The sequence below is a fragment of the Hemicordylus capensis genome, chromosome 1, assembly GCF_027244095.1.
Source record: "Hemicordylus capensis ecotype Gifberg chromosome 1, rHemCap1.1.pri, whole genome shotgun sequence".
Lineage (NCBI taxonomy): Eukaryota > Metazoa > Chordata > Lepidosauria > Squamata > Cordylidae > Hemicordylus > Hemicordylus capensis.
The window spans coordinates 358,130,679-358,151,128 of record NC_069657.1 but is presented as its reverse complement, the minus strand read 5'-3'; the positions used below and the strand labels follow the sequence as shown (position 1 = coordinate 358,151,128).

At 42.8% G+C, this 20,450-nt stretch overlaps 1 protein-coding gene across 2 annotated transcripts in view; it reads right to left on the bottom strand.

The window, feature by feature from the left end:
• Nucleotides 1-20,450, bottom strand: part of GRM1 (glutamate metabotropic receptor 1) — a 341,173-nt gene that overhangs the window by 254,798 nt on the left and 65,925 nt on the right. For both annotated transcript variants that reach the window (XM_053291231.1, XM_053291221.1), the window contains exon 3: nucleotides 7,444-7,693. In XM_053291231.1, the coding sequence (XP_053147206.1) occupies nucleotides 7,444-7,693 (250 nt within the window). The remainder of the gene's footprint in view (nucleotides 1-7,443; nucleotides 7,694-20,450) is intronic.

Genomic DNA, 20,450 nt, shown 5'->3' with positions numbered 1-20,450 from the left:
ATGTGAGCCACTGTGACTATTGTAGTAAATGTCAGGCAGGATTTGGGTTTTTCAAACATTCATTGGAGCAACCAGTTCCATGTGATCAAGGGATGTGCTGATCCAGTTATTTCCATCCGTTTAGAAGAAATGATGTCTTGTCAATACTAGATTTCAGTTTTATGTGCCTGTTAGTTTCATAGGAATGTTTTTCTAGGCACAGCAGGTCATGCGGCAATCACCCTCAAGGCACATGACTAAAAAATAGCAAATACACGAGTTGTTATAAGGCCAAATGTCTTGTAAGGTGAACATGTCTATCCAGAGATTTCTCTTCTGAGATTGCTCTTCACCCATATCTCAGCTGTCTTTGTACATTTAGGTATCAAATGGTGTCTGTCAGCTGAAACACAAATACTCAGAACTTCCTGCCATTATCAGCCTCTTTCTGACAGTTCAGTCCATGACATCTCACTACAATGGATTCCCATCTGGGGCAATGATACATTGAAACAGTGACAGGATTTATCCCTCAGGCACCATGAGAAGGAGAAGCAGGCTACCTATAATTACTGTTCAAAATCTGATAGAAAGACATTAGTGAAGATGATTTAACACATTCTACTGTCTCCTGCTGGGGTAGGTTGCCAGATCGACAACAGTTTTTGATCAAGATCAGCATAACTGTCTCACCTGTGTCCATCACCATGAGGAATCATCCAAAAATACTACCACTAAAGTCTCAGTTTCATGTTTAGCCTGAAGCAAGACTCGTAAAAGGCTTGGGTGTATGTGACTTAAAGCCTTCACCACGTTACTATAGCCAGAAAGGAGTTTTTTGGGGTTTTTTTACAAGCCCAATAAGCTTCTTTTATACAAAAAGTTGTGATTTTTTATGTCACGTATCTGAAGCTTTTCTGACAAATATGAATAATTCTTTTCTAAAGATAACAGTTTCAGTGAAATCACCTCATACCATTACCAGCTCAACCACATGGCTAAAATAGTTTGTAAAGGCCAAAGACACAATGGCAATGATTACATGCAGCAGGCCATTATTTTACAGGAGTACCACACACCACGTGCACCACTCAGGATGACCTCGTTCCTGCAAAAGTAACACTTGCAGCCAGTGGGGGGCGGCAGCCATAGAATGCAGTGCTGGCCTTAGTAAGCCTAAGATGTGAAGCTGCAGAAGAGAAAGCTGGTTGTGTGAAATGGTTCCCACTGTCACTCTGTTCTCAAACAAGCACGCAAATCTGAACATAAAAATTGATGTTTCGGCTCGAACTAAAGGTGCATGTGGTCCAACTTGGTGGCCACATTCACAAGTAATGTGGAACCATGGGTTCCAATAAACAGCAGGCTCCGTGGGTTCCCATAGATTCCAGTGGAGCCGTGGTTCCACCCCCTTCCCCCTGCCCCCCCCCATCTGAATTCAGACGTTGAGGAGAGCTCCCTCTTTATTGAGCTCCCTCATTATTGCTGACTGCAGAGAGGAGGAGGAACTGGCTGCCTGGGCTTCCTTCTTTACCGAAGGACAGCCCTGGCAGCCAATAGCAGTCAGAGCGAGGGAGGAGCTTACTCCCTGAACTCCAGCTGCAAAGCATCCAGAGTGTGGTGCCAGCGTTCTGATGTAACACTGGCACTGCGGAACTAGAGGTCCAGGCTGTGGACTTCACTACAAACCAAAGGTACAAATCACTGTCCGAGGAGGGAAACTGCAGGTCCATTTTCTGTTGAAGCTGCGGTTGCCTGTATTTAGAATTTTTTTAAAAAAACTGGAGGTCCCTTCACCCCCAGTTTCGTGTTAAGTGTGAATGTAGCCTTTGTCTTTAACAATGGTGAGGAAGATGTTGCTGGCAAGCACATGTCATTGTGCAAACACATTTTTGTACTTGTAGCTACAAAGAATCTGAAGACAGAGATTCCATCTTTGGTGATTTTATCTAAGACTATTCAGTGGTCAATTTCTATCTATATTTATAGCCCCCTTTCCATGAAAAGAGCCCTCAAGCAGCTTATAAATAATCTAAACCAGGGGTTCTCAATCTTTGGTTCCCAGAGGTCATTGAACTACAACTCCCATCACCCCTAGCCACAATGGTTTTCAGCCACTGTGACTGGGAATGATGGGAGTTGTAATCCAACAACTTATGGGGACTGAGGGTTGAGAACCTCTGATCTATGCAATGTGCAACAAGATCTCATAAAAGCAACTACTAAAATGTAAAAATAACACTTAATTGCAGCAATAACACAATAGAATTGTTCTCATTCTAGCTCAGCCGAATGCCCAGGAAAATAGAAGCATTTTAATTTGCTTGCTAGAAGATAGAAGAGAGAGTGCCAAATTAATGTTTCTGGGCTGGCTGCTCCACAATCAGGATGTCACTACAGAGAAGGCCTTATTTGTAGCTGCCACCCACCTAATCTCTGATAGTGGAGATATCCAGAGCAAGGCTTCTGATGGAAATATCAGTGATTAGGCATATGGGAGAAAGCAGTCCTTCAGATTCCCTGGTACTAGGCTGCTTCAAACATTTTAAGGTCATTTTTGCACTTTAATGCAAAATGCTCAAAGTGCTCAAAATGCTTCATGTACATTGTGTCAGTAATCATTACAACAATCCTGCAATGTAGGCCAGGTCTGTTATCCAAGAGAGGGGACTGTAGTTATCCTATGTCCAGCTATTAAGTTAGTTAATAGCCATGCTGAGATTTGAACTGGGGATTTCCTGGTGAGTAGCTAATGCTCTCAACCAAGAATGGACAATCTCTTAAGGTCATGGAGCCAGATCCTCAAATCCACCACCAGAATCTAGGTAATGCTAGGTTGCAGCTGCATCTGTGGTCAAAAGAAAGTTGGTGATGAGTGGAGGAGAATGCTGTTATAGGATACATAGCCCCTTCCTGGCCTTCTTTCAATGCATGGAGGGAGGAGCAGGATCATGTGCACTGTCCCCATTCCCAACCTCCATGCATTCAACTTGGTGATTGGAACGGAACTTATGGAACAGAATGTAATAAGACTCTCGCTACATGATCAGACACCCTGAAAAAGTAGGAGTCCGGATTACACAGAGATCCTATGTGTGTTGACTCTGTGCTGATCTTGTTATTTATTTATTTGAAATAGTTGTATCCCACCAACAAACCATTGCTATTTGAGGTGGCTTTTAACAAATAAAAATACAGTATTAAAATTAAAAAACCCAATAAAATAGCGTAAAACAGCAACATGACAACAACAACAAATCAGTTGACTAGTCATCTTCACTAAAAACAAAAAAGGCCGTCATTTCAGACAGCAGTGTCTGAGTGAGCAGCAACAGCAGCAGCAGCAGCTATTTTTCAGCGCTGCCGAGGATGGTAGCACTGAAGAACAAGTTTTGCCGCTGCTGCAGTCCAATATGATTGGACTGCAGTCCAAGATGATTCCTCCAAATGCTTTAGGCTTCGCAGGTGACAGTGGTGGCAGCAGCAGCTCCTTCTTCAAGTCCACCAGCCATTTTAGAATTCCCAGATGCCCGGGGTGTAGCTAGGGGAGAGTGGGGCCCGTGTTTGCCCCTCTCCCTGGTGGCCCCTCAGAGTGAGGGAGATAATGAAGAAAATAGGGAGGGGTAGAGCTGGGGGTTCCTCAGGACCTGGGGGCGGGGCAGGTTCTTTGAACTCATTTTCTCAATTATAGCCACAGCCCTGCAGATGCTCCAGGCTCCTGCCATTCATCCGGGGGATGGGCATCTGAGAATTCCTCAATGGCAAGAGAAGGCTGCCGGGGCAGAGTGACTCAGGCCTCAGCTCTATGCGTCCTCTGATGGGTGTGGTCCCCAAATGAGTTTCCAAGTTGGCAGACTGTGATGCCAGCTCTGATACGGAATAATGTGGCAATGAGGCATTCTCTTTAGATCCGTGAACACCTTTTCAGTAAAATTTGCTGCTGAAAATGTCAGCTATGCCAACAGTTTCACTTCAAAAGATCCACAAAGGGCATCCACATGTTAAAATTTGGTTTTAACTTGTTATTCTCAATAAAGGTCTTATTAACTAGCTAAGTTCAAACCATATTGGCTGGGGTAATCCTAATAGAGACTACTCCATATGTTGCCGGAGATTCTAGCCTGCTGCAAGGAAATCTATATCAATATTGAGAGCGTTTGCCCAATATTGCAATGATAACCATCTTACCATCAACTTTGCTAAATCTAAGGTGCTGGTGTTTTCAAACGCCAGGAAAGTTTACAGTTGGAATTTCAATCACATCAAGATTGATCAGGTTTTTAAGTTAAAATACTTTCTTATTTATTTCCCAGGCAAACCTTAATTGGAAATCTCAGCATTTACATGCGATCCATACTGCACGTTCCACTTTATATGCTTTTCTTCGGTTTTTTTCACTAGAGGGGGTCAGTACATACCTATGGCTCTCAGAGTGTTCCAAGTCAAAATTGTAGCTCAAATGCTCTTTGGAGCTCCACTTTGGATTCAGGGGATACAGTCGGAGATGGATTCTATTCAGTCCAGATTTTTCAGAGCTATCTTTAGAGTGCTGAAATGTGTCTCTTATGCCACTTTTGCCTGGAGTCGGGTTCCTATTCCATTGCCTGTCGGGCTTGGGAGCTTACACTAATTCGCTGGCTTAACTTCTGCCTTGGGTCTCAGGGATCATTGTACATCCAACTTATGTGGAGGGACAACTTCCCTAACTCCTGGCTATCTGTGGTTACCAAAAAAAGTTCTGAGTTTGGGGCTTTCTCCCTCCAGTTTATTGTCCCTTTCTCTTACCAGCGCCAAGGCTATTACAATCTAACATCTTAAAGACATTGAGTATCAACGCCTTGTCTCCCTAGCGAATAGATGTTGTTCTCCCATATATCTTGGTATTTCCCTTCCTGCTCATAATCATCCTGCCAAATATCTTTCCATGCTCCATCTGGTGAAACTGAGGTCAGCCTTTGCAAGAGCCAGGCTAAATGTTCTACCCTATGCCTTGCTCATTAGAAGGTTTTGCAAGGATGCCCCTGTATCGGGGCTATGTTCTTGTGGTGAGGGCTGCTTAGAAACAGTTGCCCATGTACTTTTGTACTGCCCTCTGTTTCGTGACTCAAGGAAAGAATTACTGACCCCTTTATTTGTTCAGTTTCCAGGAAGGCCTGACTCATTTTATCTTAATTTATGTCTCGCTGATGTTAATGAGAGTATTACAAAACTGGTTGCTAAATTTTTATATGGGGCTATGAAATTGACCTCTCGTCATGGGGTTTTATGAGACCGACTGTGTATCTTTTAGTTATTTTATGTTGTATATATATGCCTGCTAACAGTCAATAGTTTTAATTTTGTTTGGCTTATGGCCGCAAATAAAATGATGATGAAATGATGATGATGATGATATATCAATTGCAAGTTAGTTTTTTTCCCATTTGGAAAAATTAAAGCCTTCATCTAGCCTAGCACTGCAATTCCTGATTTTCCAATTGTCTCTCTTCTCTCAAACCCAATAAAATTTGCCTTCCAGAAGCCTTTTGACTCTATTCAGCTCTATGCATGAATGCAATCAGTGAGTATCATGTGAGATCTCTCCCCCACAATATGTAATTTATCCTGGATTTTCCCATGGATCTTTCTCCTTTCTTCAATATTATATTAGATGTTAAACTCTGAAAAGCAGGATGATAATGGGATAAAATTGCCACGTGTTTTCCATTCATGAGGCAAAATCTAATTATTTTGTGGCAACCACTTTATGAAACAGCCCCCCCAGAGATGCCTTCCGATTTGTGACCAGCTGCAGAAATCTCCTCAATACTTGGTAGGATGTTACAGATGATCAGCTTACCGAGTGGTTACATGCACACTTTGGTAACTTATCACTTTGCATGTACCCATGCTTGGTGATGCAACACCTAAAAGTGACTGCTAAAATTGTTTCTGAATTAGGAAAATATGAAAAGACACTTTTCTTTTACTTCTGAACTTTCCTAAGGCTGAGCCAAAGTTCTTTAGAGAACATTTCAAGCTCAAATTTGAAGGCTCTGGGGAGGAATGGTTCCCTAAATTGTATTTTCACTGCTGCCACCTATTTCAAAATCATGGTGGCTGTGGCAATGGTGCTTCTGGGGAATCTGGAGGATGGCGGCCACAATTTTTTTCTTTCTCAGAATCCCTAGAGTGAAGAGATGAAGCATTGCCCTCACTCAGATTGATTTCCTACATCTTCCATGTTCCCCAGCTCCTCTGGTTGCATCATCTCATCAAAAACCAGTTGCTGTGGATGTCATAATCAAACATGCTAATACAGGACCAAGATAAATGCACATATGGATATATGTCTCTCCTCTAAAACATGAACTGAGAAGGCATCCTAAGAGTGATATATGAAACAATACAGAGCATTAAAAATGAAATAATTGGATACATCTGTTATATGGCTGTGAGGCATGAAGAACAAGAACAAAAGAAAGAACTAATATTCTAGATTGCAACAGATTTCACAGAATAGTGTGATATTTTTCTCTTAAGTAATGCTTAAGATACATTTGTTAGTTTGAGGTGCTTTATTTCTGCAGAAGGTATTTTAGTGCAACATGTCACATTTATGATGCTTTGTTCATCTATATGATATGCTATGGAATAAGTAGTCTCTGAAGATTATTTTTAAACCCCTCCTTAAGGAATTACTCTTGACTTGCTGTTGTATCTTTGCTTGATAGTATCTAAACTTGCCAGATTTTGTGATAGCACAATTATATGTAACAATAGTGAACATGTAAGTTCAGAAGCATGGTGGCTGGGTTTTTGATGAGCATCTGCCACAGTGATTATACCTTGGAAATTACTGAAGATCTACGTGGCTACCCATTGGTTCCCGAACACAATTCAAAGTACTGGTGTTAATCTACAAAGCTCAAAGACCACTTTCTCCCATACAAACTCATCTGATAATTAAGAACTGCAAATGGGTGCCGCTTCCATGTGTCCCTACCTTCAGAGGTCAGACAGATGACTATCAGGAAAAGGGCCTTTTCTGATATGGCATCCTGGTTGTGGAATTCTCTGTCCAGTCAAATTTGTCTAGTGCTGTCATTTGGACAAAATCTTTCCCATTGATCCATACTTTTAACACTGCTGGTTTTGCTTCTGCTGTGGGGCTGCTGTTTCTTTTATATATCTCACATGGTTCATATTCTATTTGTATTGTTGATTTTAATTTTGCAAGCCACCTCTATGTTTACTTTAGGGCAGGGTATAAAGTTCCTCAATGAATACATTAAAAATTAAAAAGAATCATGATGGTGGAAATAAGAGATATTTTTGGAAACAATAGTTTTCTACCAGTGTTGTTGTCCCATATTAAGCTGCATTAAAATAAACAACCACATTGACACACCCAAGGAAGAAATTTCCACACCCCAACTCCTTGTGCTTCCCAACACAACAGTATCTGTGGCTGACATGGCCTACCTTCCAATCAAGAGGAGCTCTCCAAGTACTCCCAGGCGCCTCATAGCCATGAGTATCCCTCTGACAGTCATGCCTTCACAGAAACAAACCACAACTCTTGCCTTCGGCAGCCTCTCACGGAGCTTCTGCAACAGTCGTTCAAACTGCTTTTCTCCTGCATTGCTGTAGATCTTGTCTGAATGAGCAATACAGAGTCCTTCTTGAGCAGCCAACTCTTTGAAAGCTTCCATGCCACTCTCACCATAATTTCCTAAACAAAATTAAAATCAATTATTGTTTTTATTCCAGGGTGACACCAACAGCAACTGAAAGTCTGCAAAATTACCAGATATAGTAAACAGAAAGTATATGTTTGTCCTTGCCATGATGTAAATCTCACTAATGATTACATTGAAGGAAGCACCAGTGTTTCAGAAGAGTTCTAGACTAAAGCTGCACTGGTGCTAGTGTGTGTGTGTGTGTGTGTGTGTGTGTGTGTGTGTGTGTGTGTCAGAATTTCAGTGATCTCCCCTTCCCCTCCAGAAGCCTTCTGTCTCACCTGAAAATATGTCCCTGAAGGCTGTGCAGCCCTCAGGGACATATTTACAGGTGTCAGAGATTCTTTCTTGGGGAAGGGGAGGTTGTCAAAAAATCGCCCCCACTACTGAGCCCTCAATGGAGCTGAGTTAGTTGAACTTTTCAAAAGCACTGGTGATTCATTAGTAATGATGTCAGTCACTGCCTGTTCTTCACTCATATACTGGGTAGTATATATACCGTGTATAAGAGTCTATTCACATACACAACTTACATGAAACTTTGTAGAATCTACTTGACAGAGAGATTGGTTTTCCTGTGTTAAAAGAAAATACTGAAAGTAAGCATTAGGAAGAAAGGCAGAGGGAGGAAAGGGGACCAAAGGTTAACCAAGAAAGTGAGGATTTCAATTTCTCTGGGGGCTTGTTAATGCAGAGGACTGAGAAGACAGAAATCAATGGTGCTGTCAGCTGCTAGGGCACTAAGAATAAGCAGTGAACTGAGAAAGAACACACATGTTCAGATGGGCAAGGGATCTCTTTTCTCCTCTAATTGCTGCAATAAGAGCATTATTCAAAGCTTCCCTTCATCTGGTTTGTAGCTCACAGGTTGCTCAGCTACGCTATTCCTCTCTGTTTTGCTACCCTCTGCCCTTTAGGAATCTTCAAAAGTGTTTTTTTCCATGAAAGCATCTCTTCTTGATTACTTCTGGACCCAGTTTTCTCTGGCCCAAGGTACTTATCCTCGTTCTGCAAGCCCTTATGGAAATAAGATAAAATGAAATTCTTATCCTGGGGACGTGGAGCAAATAGGCTTTGCTGTTGGAAGAGCTGAGAATGATAGGTAAAGACATTATAGCCTATTTTCTTTTATTTTGAAGCTAAATGTGACCTCAGATTACATTATCAATACATTTTCCCTTTCAGAAACATGGTAGAAGATCAACAGCGAAACAGTATACAAACAGTAACTTAATAAAAAATGAACTAGAATTTGGTACATACATACAAACATTATTGCTCATAGCTAGACTCTCACAATCTAAAAGCAAACAGAAGATGACATCCATTGTATACATGAATAGAACAACAAATGTGTTATAACAATTATACGTTATACCTATCCAGTTGTGTTAAGAAATACAACAGTTAGTAAGAAGAAAAGCATTCAAATACAAAGATATTAAGGTCTAAGATATTAAAGACACTCGCCCGACTATTACTGGGGCAGGGAGGGTGGGGGTAGGGAGAGGCAAGACCAAACTTACCTTACCCCCAGATGATCATCAGTCTTCTGTGTGACATGTGGCTTATGCACCCACACGGTCCGCACTGCTCTGAGCTCCATGGAACTCTGGAGGCTGAGAAAATGCCTCCAGATATACTTAAATGCACCACATGACAGCATGATGCATTGAGGGTTTTCCCTGCCTGCAGTCCAAGCACACACAGGATCCCAGGCCTAGGTAAAAGAGGGTGCTGGGTAAAAGGACCCCAGACCTGGGTAAAATGGGTCTATATTTTTCTACACAGGGAAGCAACTCCAGGATCAGCCTGGCTCTTCACATGAGCAGCCCTACCCAAGTAGGGCTGTCCAAGCCTGGGTATATAAGAACATGAGTGAAGGTCCAACTGGGAGTTTGCAAGCTTCCTCTTCCATCTCTTGAGTTTCAAGCTTCCGCCCCTCTGTCTATGAGGTTACATGGCTCACCCTGACCTCCTCAGTTTCAGAGTCCACCACAGGAGATAACCTCTGCAATGGAGAGGATGGGCAGGTGTGTGAATGGGCAGATGACCACCAGAAGAACCCCAGTTACAGGTAAGCAGCCTGACATTCTTCTGGATGCATCACAAGTTTCATCATTGGAAGCAGGGTAGCAGAGATACTCAATGCCAGGAGGCAAAGAGTCAGGAGAAGATGGATTGCAGAACTATGTGTCCAAAGGTAGAATTGCTTCTGGATCAAATATCTAGTGCATAATTCCTAATGAAGGAGGTTGGAGTGGTTCATGTGGTGGTGTGGCTAAGGAAAGGCCACTGAGGTCTAAGACCATGGCTAAGGAAAGGTTGAATGCTGTAGAAGTGGCGAGTGCATGAGTGGAATGTGCTTGAACAGAGGATGGAGGGGTCAACCCTAGATACCTGTTAAGCACACTTTATAGTGTGGATGATCCAACTCAAGATGGACTGAGTTGAGGCTTGATGGCCTTTGTTTGCTTGTCCATAAGTAATGAAGAGAGAGGGAGAAGTTCTGAAGGATGAGGTCCTATCCATATAAAAGGCCAAATCTCTGTGCACATCCAGTGAGTGTCAGCACTGTTCCTCAGTGGTGGTGGTGTAGGAAATAAAACAGGCAAGGTTATCAATTGAGATTGATGGGGAAAGGAAACAATCTTAGGGAGAAAGGTGACCTCAGGACACCTTGTCAGGGTGGAAGTGCAGTATGGAGGATCACAATGGAGTACCTGGAGTTCTCCCATCCACCATGCTGAACTAATAGCTACTAGGAATATAGTTTTATAGGTCATGTTCCAGCATGGTCACCAGTTACGGTACTGGGGGTGGAAAAATTAATAGGTGAAATGAAAACTGATAAGGCCCCAGGATTTGATGGTATTAACCCTGAGGCTATCCAATTGGATATTGAATGGTGGGCCCCTGTGCGGGCCAGGCTCTTCACCTACTGTATATAGACTCCACTGGACAAATTTCGAAAGAGTGGAGTACTGCTGTTATAGTGCCAATTTATAAGAAAGGCGAAAGAAATCTTCCCTCAAATTATCGGCCTTTTTCACTGTTAAGTGTAGTCAGCAAGCTGTACGCCAGGCACCTTCTAGCCAAACTTCATGCCTGGATGGAGGACGAGAGTGTTTTGGGGGATGAGCAGGCTGGGTTTAGAACTGGACGATCTACCATTGATCAGGTCTTTATCCTCCGTCATTTGATTGGGAAATATGGAGATAAGCCTGGGTCGGCTTTATACGTGGCTTTCATTGATTTCAAATCGGCATTTGACTCTATATCTAGAGGACTGCTTTGGGAGAAGCTAGCTCAAACGAACATCAACAAGCGGCTTCTTTTTTTAATGCAACAGCTTTAAGCAGACTCAAACATCAGGGTTAGATGTCATCCTAAAGGCGAACTCTCACAACCTATACCAACCTATAAAGGAGTGAGGCAGGGATGTATCCTTGCCCCCTCGCTTTTCAATTTATATCTCAATGATTTGGCCCCTTGTTTAACTGACCCTAGCCTACACTCGCCATCTGCAGCAGGTGTGTGTATTCCTCTACTTCTTTATGCAGACGATGCTGCTATTTTAGCTAGGACCGCAGTGGGCCTAAGGTGAGCATTGAAAAGATTAGCCCTCTACTGTAGAGCCAATTATCTTTTGATCAATCACTCAAAATCCATAGTCATGACTTTTTTCAAGAAGGCACAGGCTGTTAAGATGGTCGATTGAGGATCAACAGTTAGAACAGGTCTATACATATAGATATTTAGGTGTGACCCTGCAAGCAAGGGGTTCATGGAAGGCGCATACAGATCAAGTTACTCTTACTGCACGGAGAAGTTCTCTGGCTATCTGGAGATTTTTCTATTCTAAAGGAGGTGAGATCATTTTGGCCGCCTTGAAATTATTTGCGGCCAAAGTTAGGAGCCAGCTATTATATGGGGCGCAACTTGGTCCTTTTCCTTCATACAAGTCTATGGATGCAGTTCAAAATGACTTCCTTAGGGCTCTACTTAGAGTACCTAGATGTGTCCCCAATGCATTATTAAGGTTCGATTTGGGTGTTCTGAAGATCGAGGTCTGGGCCTGGTTGTCTATTTTGACCTATTGGCTTAAAGTCAGATTTTCACCCCGAGGATGGATTTCCCCTATCCTGGCTGATGTATTCCAGCCCACCTGGGACCAGGCTATCCAGGACAAAATTGTGTCCTTGGGTCTGTTTATGGACTACCAGGTCCTGTTAAGTCACAACCAGGCCAGGCAGATCCTGAAACAAAGACTCTTGGACTTCGACATCCAACAAGAACTTTCCCGAATCCCTGATTGCACTAAAAGGAGGCTGGGTTTGAGCAGTTTTAGTTGGGGCCCTGCTGCTTATTTGAATGCCCTGAGCTTGACATGCTATCAGAGGGCCTTTTTTAGAGCAAGATTTGATATGTTACCCTCAGCGGTGCTCTCAGGGAGGTTTCTGGGGATTCCTAGAGAGGATAGATTATGCCCATGTGGTATGGGGGAAGTCGAATCCATTCAACATGTTTTGTTGCACTGTCCATTATATAGAAATTTAAGATGTTCCTTACTTACTCCTCTTCTGACACCCTTCCCAGGTTGCTCTGGAGATTTTTATGTTTCCCATCTTCTTGCGGATAGAACTTTAGATGTCACCTTTAAGGTGGCTAAATTCTGTTCTATTGTAGTACTGTTGCGGCAGCGAGCTTTTCCTTGATTAATTTTAAAATTTTTATTGATCATTTGTTTGTGGATATTCATCTATATATTTAAATATTTTACTTCCTTATTGTATTTCTCTATGCTATGAGATGTTGTTATGTTATGTTATGTTATGCTGACCTTGGGTCGCAAATAAAGAACTTTGACTTAGGTCAGCAAGTGAAGATCGCAGGTATCCAATAGTTCAAATGGTTTTCTCATCAGACTGGTGAGGACGAAAGGGAAATCCCAAGGAGAGAGGAGGGGCAATTCTGAGCTGTGCAATGAGCTACAATGGTGGCCAACCCTTACGGAAGCCATAGAGAGGCCAGACTCCTTCAATTCTAGCAGATAAGGACAAGAGGCAGAGGAGACAAGGATGGTTCAATGAAGTTATGGGTCTGGACAAACAGGGCAAAGCACTTCCATTTTGCCTTGTAGGAACAGGCAGCAGAAGGTTTCCTGCAGGCCAACAGGGCTTTCAGCATATCCGATGACCAGCTGGAAGGATCCTCCAGGTCGTCAGGCGCAGGGAGGCAACATCTGGATGGGGGCAAAACTCCTTGATGCTGAGACAGAAGAGATGGGTGTTAAGGGAGTCACCAGAAGTTCCTTCTGGAGAGCTGCAGCAATTGAGGAAACCAATGATGGTGAGGCCACCAGGGTGTTATCAGTATGCAATGTGTCTTGTCAGTTTTGTATTTTTTGCAGTATCCAAGTTATCTGAGGAATCGGGGGAAACAAGTAATCAAATTTTGTGTTCCAGGTGAGAGTGAACACATCCCGAAGGGAGCCGTCACCGAGACCTGCTCTGGAGCCGAAGTGCTTGCATTGATAGTTCTCTGTGCTGGCGAACAGATCTATTTGCCACTCATGGAAAGGAGAGGAGGTTCTACTCAGAGAATCTGCTAGAGTATTCTTGTGACCTGGGATGTGACTTGTGGAAAGGTAAATTCGGTGGCAAAACACACATTCCCAAACTTGCAGAGTCAGTTGGAGCAGGGACTTGGATCCTGTGTCTCCTTGTTGATTTATATATGTCTTTATGGTTGTGTTGTCCGTTAGAATTTGTGCATGAAGCCCAAAAATGCCTGAGCCAAAGAGGGAGTTGCATGGGCAGAGGGAGCAGCCAAGGCTAGCTCGGATTGCAAGGCCTGATAATTGGTGCCTATAGTGGCCCTGTGGTCCAGGGAGCTGTCAAATTCACTAGCGGCCACAGAAGTCAAGTGAAGTAGGGCACACTCCCAAAGCACTGCCTGCAGTCTGGAAAACCTTTTTTGGTGAACTTGTTGGGTCAGCATTTGGCAATGTGTGCAAGACTGCACACTATGGGCTTCACCAAGGCAAATAAGGCAAAGTTGGTGCCCATCAGAAGAAGGGAGCCTTGCCTGACAATTGGTGCAGTATTTGAAGGTCATCCCTGTGGACATAAACCATGGAGGGATGAGAGAGAGATGGGGTGGGTGGACCCGAAGCAGAAACAAACTGCAAACTGCAAAGAAGAAAGAGTAGAAACAAATATGTAAAGCAAAAGAAGAGATAAACTGGTATTTACTGTTTGGGATTCGTTCTTTTTTCTGTTCTTTCTTTCTTTTCTTTCTTTCTTTCTTTTTTTTTTTTTTTTTTGGATAGAACAAGAGGGAAGAGAACTCCCCAACTGGCCTAAGGTATGGAACTCTTGGTAGACAACCAAAAATTGAGGAGGTAATGGTGAGCCACATGACCTCATAGGCATAGCTGATGCTCAAGAGAGGGAAGAGGAAGCTCTTTGGCATCTCTCTGATTTGCTTCTCCAACTCCAGGTCATTCTCAGCATTTTGATTTGGAGGGCGATAGCATGTCCCTAGTAGCACATCTCCTTTCAGTCCTCATATTGTCACCCATAATGATTCTGCGGAGGACTCCAGTGTCCTCCTAGGTTTTTTAGCTTGCTGGATTCTATCCCTTCTTTAATATACAGTGCTACTCCACCCCCAATCTACCCTTCCCTGTCCTTTCTGTAGAGATTGTATCTAGGAATAACAGTGTTCCACTGGCTCTACTGTTCCACCAGGTTTCTGTTATGCTGCTCGTGTGATCAGCCTCATGTTAATAAGATGTTCAAAAACATAATATATTCCATTGTCTTATATACTGAGCTTATATTTTCTTAGCAGTCTAAGAGAATAAATTTTGCAGCGTTCATGAACAAATTATTACCTGAAAAGATAACGTATAACTGCTCTAGGACTGCCTTAATGACAGGGGACTCAGTGATCAAAATGAGGGGCTCAATCACCTGCTTTTTTGTGATAAACACCTTAGGGTCTGGTTTTAGAAGGCTACGGGGGACCATAATTTGACAAAAGGGGGGGCAGGGAGGAGCCAGAGGCTGAAGCTTGTGGATTTCAGAAAGGGCTCCCCTACCTTTCCTCCCATTCTTCATGAACTAAAAGATTGTAAAATACTAGCAATAAATCTGCCTCTGTGGTGCTTATGTAAAAGACAACTTAATACAGCATGGATAACATCCTCTGTTTCCCTGGGCCACAAATATAGAGCATTTCATAAATAGGGACTCTGTTTCCAAAAAGGTAGTTCAGGTACCTGAGACAAGGTGAAAAATGCTGCCTTCCTTCATACCCCTCCAACTACTGAAGCATTTTTAAAGGGGCAGGGCGTGAAGTGGGGAGGCTGCCTTCAGACAGAGACCAGGGCAATGAGGGGAAGGTGCCAGCAAGCAGCCTCTTTTCCTTAACAAAGCCTTACAAGGATCAGAATGGGAGCATCAGAGTCTTGCAAGGCGTTTCCAGGGCTCTGTGTGAAGAGGGAAAATTTCCAGCACTTTCCCTCCTTGCATAGAGACCTTGCAAAGGCTTTCCAAGGATTGGATCAAGAACTATAGCCCTGGTCAGGTTTGGATCCCACTCCTGATCCCCACTCTCTCCCCACCAAAACAGGACTATGTACATATGTAACTGGATTGTGGCATTGCCTCAGTTTCCCAGGATGCTTACCTCTCTCTCCCAGTCCTTGGCAAACAGTCTTCATATGCTCCAGGAGGATACCCTTAACAGGCCTAGAGTTTATCAAAGGCACATTTAGACATACTTTTGAATGTAGTAGCCTAGAGTGATTATTTGACCGCTGTTAACTCAGCAAAGAGGCACTTTTAAAGTGGTGATTCTCTAATGGTATATTTAACAGGGGGAGAGCACCTGTCCGTCCAATCCCAGGATATCATCCTTCCAGTGGTTATTGATGGTGTCTACCTTATGTTTCTTTTTCGATTGTGAGCCTTTTGGGGACAGAGAGCCATCTTTATTTATTTATTTTCTATGTACACCACTTTGGAACTTTTGTTGAAAAGTGGTATATAAATATTTCACAATTGTATTTCCTTGAGTGTCTTTGCCAGAGAATTTTGATGATGACCATGCACCAATTTTGGAAACACACATGTATTGCTGAAAGATGTAGAAAAAATAGGCAGAAGGTTCTGTCTTTTTATCTCCAAATTTATATAAAACTTCTGTTGAGTTTAATGGGAGCAAATGTAGGTCAGGACAGAGCACTTTAAAAAATATTCCCCGAAGAGATCTTTTTTTATTGAAAAACTCCAGCACTGCAATTAATTGTGTGTGACAGCCAAGACTAGTTGTCTGCTAAGAGGAAGTTTCACATAAGCCTTACCTATGCAACTGATAGCTGCTGAAGTGGAGAACACACAACAGTATTTGGGGCATTCAGTCAGTCTATGGGGAAAATGCTCAGAAAGCTCAATCTGGTTTCTTGGAGCAAGGAATTAGAAATGAAAGGAACCAAGCCTTTGATTGATTGGTTGATTGATTGATTGATTGATTGATTGATTGATTAAGTGCCATCAAGTCAATGTCTACTCTTAGTGACCACATTGATAGATTCTTTCCAGTATGATCTGTTTTCAACTTGGTCTTTTAGGTCTTTCAACGTTGCCTTCATTGCTGTCATAATCAAGTCCATACACCTTGCTGCTGGTCGGCCTCTTCTTCTCATCTTTCCTTCACGTTTTCTCAGCATTACGGACTTCTCAAGGGAGCTGGGTCTTTGCATAATGTGTCCAAAGTAAGATAGTTTGAGCCTGGTCATTTGTGTCTCGAGTGGAAATTCTGGTTTGATTTGTTTTGGCAGCAGAAGCAGCAACAGAGGTAAGGGGCAGCAGCAAGCTCCTTGACCATGGATTGTGGGGGGCGGGGGGCGGGCAGCAAGTTGCTACACACTGTCAGATGGAGGGTGGCAAGCTTTCAAGAGCTGCCAAGAAAGGGAGTGGCAACATTTGTTGTGCCACCTCAGGCAGGGGCTAGTCTTGGGCTGGCCCTGCCAGCAGCAGAGCCAGAAACCAACAATAGGTGCAGAACAAGATTAACAAATTTCCCTAGCAACTCTGCCACCATCATGCAGCCATCCATCAATGAATACAAATATGACGAATATTTATATACTGCTTTTCACAAAAAGGTTCCCAGTGCCTCCATAGTACCTATACATGAAAATGTTCCCAAAGACATGTATAGTACCTATACATGAAAAACACAAATCAACTCTCTGATGTGGTGATGGCATCAACATCACATCGATGCCACCCCGCCCACTACACTTCCCCTCCATGCATATAACTCACAAGCAAGCACTGGAAGAGCTGAGAAGTTTGTCCCTGGTGAAGACTGCTATGGCACTACGGAAAGGAGGGCAGCAACCTTCCAGAGCTACTCAACTATACAGTTGAAGACAGACTCATGGTGTAGCCCTTCCTCAGCACCATACATTATACACCTGGAGAAAACAGATATCAATAAACTAAAAGGTCCCCATGTGGGACTGTAGTCTAGTGGAAGTGCACAAGCTTACCTGCCTGAGAGTACAGTGAAACAGATAACGAGTGGGAGTAGGGCAAGGCCCAGGGGCTCCTTTCTTTCATGCCGCATGATATGCTTTATTCTGGCCACCAGGTTTCCTCTGATACCAAATTACTCAGGTCCAAGATTATTATCCTGTTCTTCAGGTACTTCTTAGCCTCTGAAAGTGGAGCAACCACCCTGCACACACTTTGCTTTTTGCTGATAGGTAAAGGTAACTTTCCTTTTAACCCATTCACACAAATTAATATGAGCACCATCTGGTGGCCAAAATACAACTTGAATCTAAACACAGAGTTCCTGTATCCTAAGAGGTGCACTCTTCAATTTCAGTATTCCATTTCTGAATTAATTCTGAACCAATTCTAAGTTGTCATATTTATCTAAATATGATAAATGAATAATAAAGTGGTTCAGGTGCTTTCAGGCAAAACAAGATAAAGCTAATGAAATTCTTTGCCCTTGATTTTTAAAGAAGCCTATGGCCCCATTCGCACATAACAGAAAACAGAAGATGGAGGGGCCTGAGGTAGAATTTCTAGTATGTCCAAATGCGTGCAACTGTGGTCCGGACACAAAAGTGGCATGAAGTTTCCCTCCCCAAACTCCAGTTTGATCCTTAGGTTTGTAGTAAGTTTCGCCACTTCTACGTGAGGTTTCGTTTCTGGGTCATAACATCCAAATGTTGGGTGCTGCAGTAACTGAAGTTGAGGGAGGAAGCTCCTACCTCACTCCAGCTGTGATTGGCTGCTGGGGCTGTCCTTCATTCCAGAAGGAACCCCACACAGGCAGTTCCCGCCCTTCTCTGCAGTCTCCCTGACTGCATTTAGGGTCCTGCCGGTTACATCCGAATGTGGACAGGTAACCATGCTGGGTGGGCGGGGGAGGGTGGAACCACAGGTACATTGGATCCTCGGTTCTGCATTACTTGTGAATGTAGCCTATGAAAAGAAAGCATAATCATATTCATGTGGGCCATGGGATATAGCCCTGTCCCGAACTTAGAATATTGCTACTAATTTTCAAAGCTTTTCAGTACTCCTTGCTTCAAATATAACCCAATCAGACAGTCTGCTGAAGAATGGTAGAAAAAATTAGGCCTGTTCTACATATGTAACACTGCAGAATGTAGGATATAATAAGGTGAGAGTCTGCTCCAGAGGCAATAAAATGGACTGTACCACTTCAGATCACAGATGGGGAATCACATTTTTAATGGTCCCCTTGTTAAAAAAAGAAATCATGTAAATAGAAAATTGACATAGTAGGTAATGAACTGAGCTGGAATCTTCCTCCCTGCAAATATTTTTACTTGCAGAGAATTTGTTTACATAGGAAGCATTTAAAATGACATCCCCTACCAGTAGCATGGAGTGGTACAACCCACTTTTATTTTAAAATATTCTTGCATCTCATCCTGCTGCATGCAAAAACTGAACTAAAGTTTAGAATTATTCCTCCTCAACTACAAGTCTTCATACTGCCTTGCTACTGCACATTTCCCAGTTTCCACTATCAATGATACTTGTACAGTGTCTTGGAGAGTGGGCTGCCCATTTGCCTAGGTTTTGACCTGTTTCACTTAGCAAAAAGCGGGGTGAAAATATCAGAATGACCAATATCAGAATGGTCAAGGGGAAAGTTAAATGAAGAACATGTATTCAAGGACTGGTGGATAATAACTCTGCATTTGTAAATTTCCTCCGAGGGAAAAATGGTTCCATTTTAACCTCTAATGGCTAAAAATTATAAATAGTCTCCCTAGACCAAGCATGGAAGCAAAAAATATTATCACTTTAAAAAGTCAGACGGATCCATGATTGAAAATAATTGTATGGTGAGATTTGGGGTGGCTTGACTATGGCTTATTGGAATCTGCAAAAGACTGTCTACCATTAGAATTTGGGGACTGCTTTTCCTTCTGCTATTACTAAAGAGAGGCAGAGATGACATATTGGACATGACAACTGTGTTCTAAACAGCTGATATTCTGCTTCTCTTGTGGACTCTTGAATTTGCATTCAGACATTTATGTTCACACATTCAGTGAGTGGTGTCAGGCATTACTACTGTCATTAGCGGCCTGCCCGGTATCTACTGATGACTTGTAAATATTTACTGGAGGTTCTCCTGTGCACAACTAATTCCAGCCCTTACAAACAAGCACTGAAAACCAGATGCAGATGTGATTGCATAGGTGGCTGAAGGCACTTCTGAAGCCATCAACACATTTTGAACAAGAAAACAATTGCTCCCAACTTCAATCAAGCCTGATTATCTGGTGACCTTTGCAGTTTCAGCTTCCCTCTTCCCATGAGGCACAGTTCATGTGTGTGAGCCATCTGCATTTCTTCTGACTGAATCTTTTGTTATATAAGCATCAGTGACACAGGGCACCTTAGTCTCCTGCTCAGTCAATCATATGGCATACTATTTGGGCTATTGGGTATCATGCCTTTAGGACTGCATGACCTTCAAGCCCCTTTGAGCGGTCCCATTCTACGGCTGCCTTCCCCTTAATTTCTCTTAGCTATAAAATGAATGACTTAGTAATATCCTGCCTTATATGGGAATTGTAAGGATAAACACATGAAAAATTGTGAGGTGATCTGATACTATGGTAACAGAGTGTCTTAGAACCACATTGGACAAAGTTTTGATACAGCACCTAATCAGTAATAAGGCATATTTGGCACTTTGAACATCACCAGCATTCTCCAAATGTTTTCTGTTTTAGAATAAAGCTCTGTCAGCAATGAACCCCTTAGAGATTTCATATAGATAGAGAATTAAGCTGCTTGCTCAGAGGGAGGCAAAGAAGCATGTTATGTACAGCCAGGGGATGTGGATAAAGGAGCCATCTAATAAGTGAACATTTTGATGCTTATTTAATTCTAACTCCCCAAGCTTGTCCAGTTGCTGAAAACCATTTTTAATACCTGCACACTGCTATCACACCAGGGGTGGCTCATTCATGAGGCAGAGTGAGGCAACAGCCTCAGGCAACACCTGCACCTGAGCTTTATGGCAGACTAAAATTTGAACTCCGGACTTTTTGGTGCAAGCAGAACACTCTGTTTGCTTTACCACTCCACTTGGTGTTAGGTGATAAGATAGTGGTTGAAGGTTTTGCTCAGTTGTGCTAGAATATCAGTGCAGTCTTCTAGCTCTGCT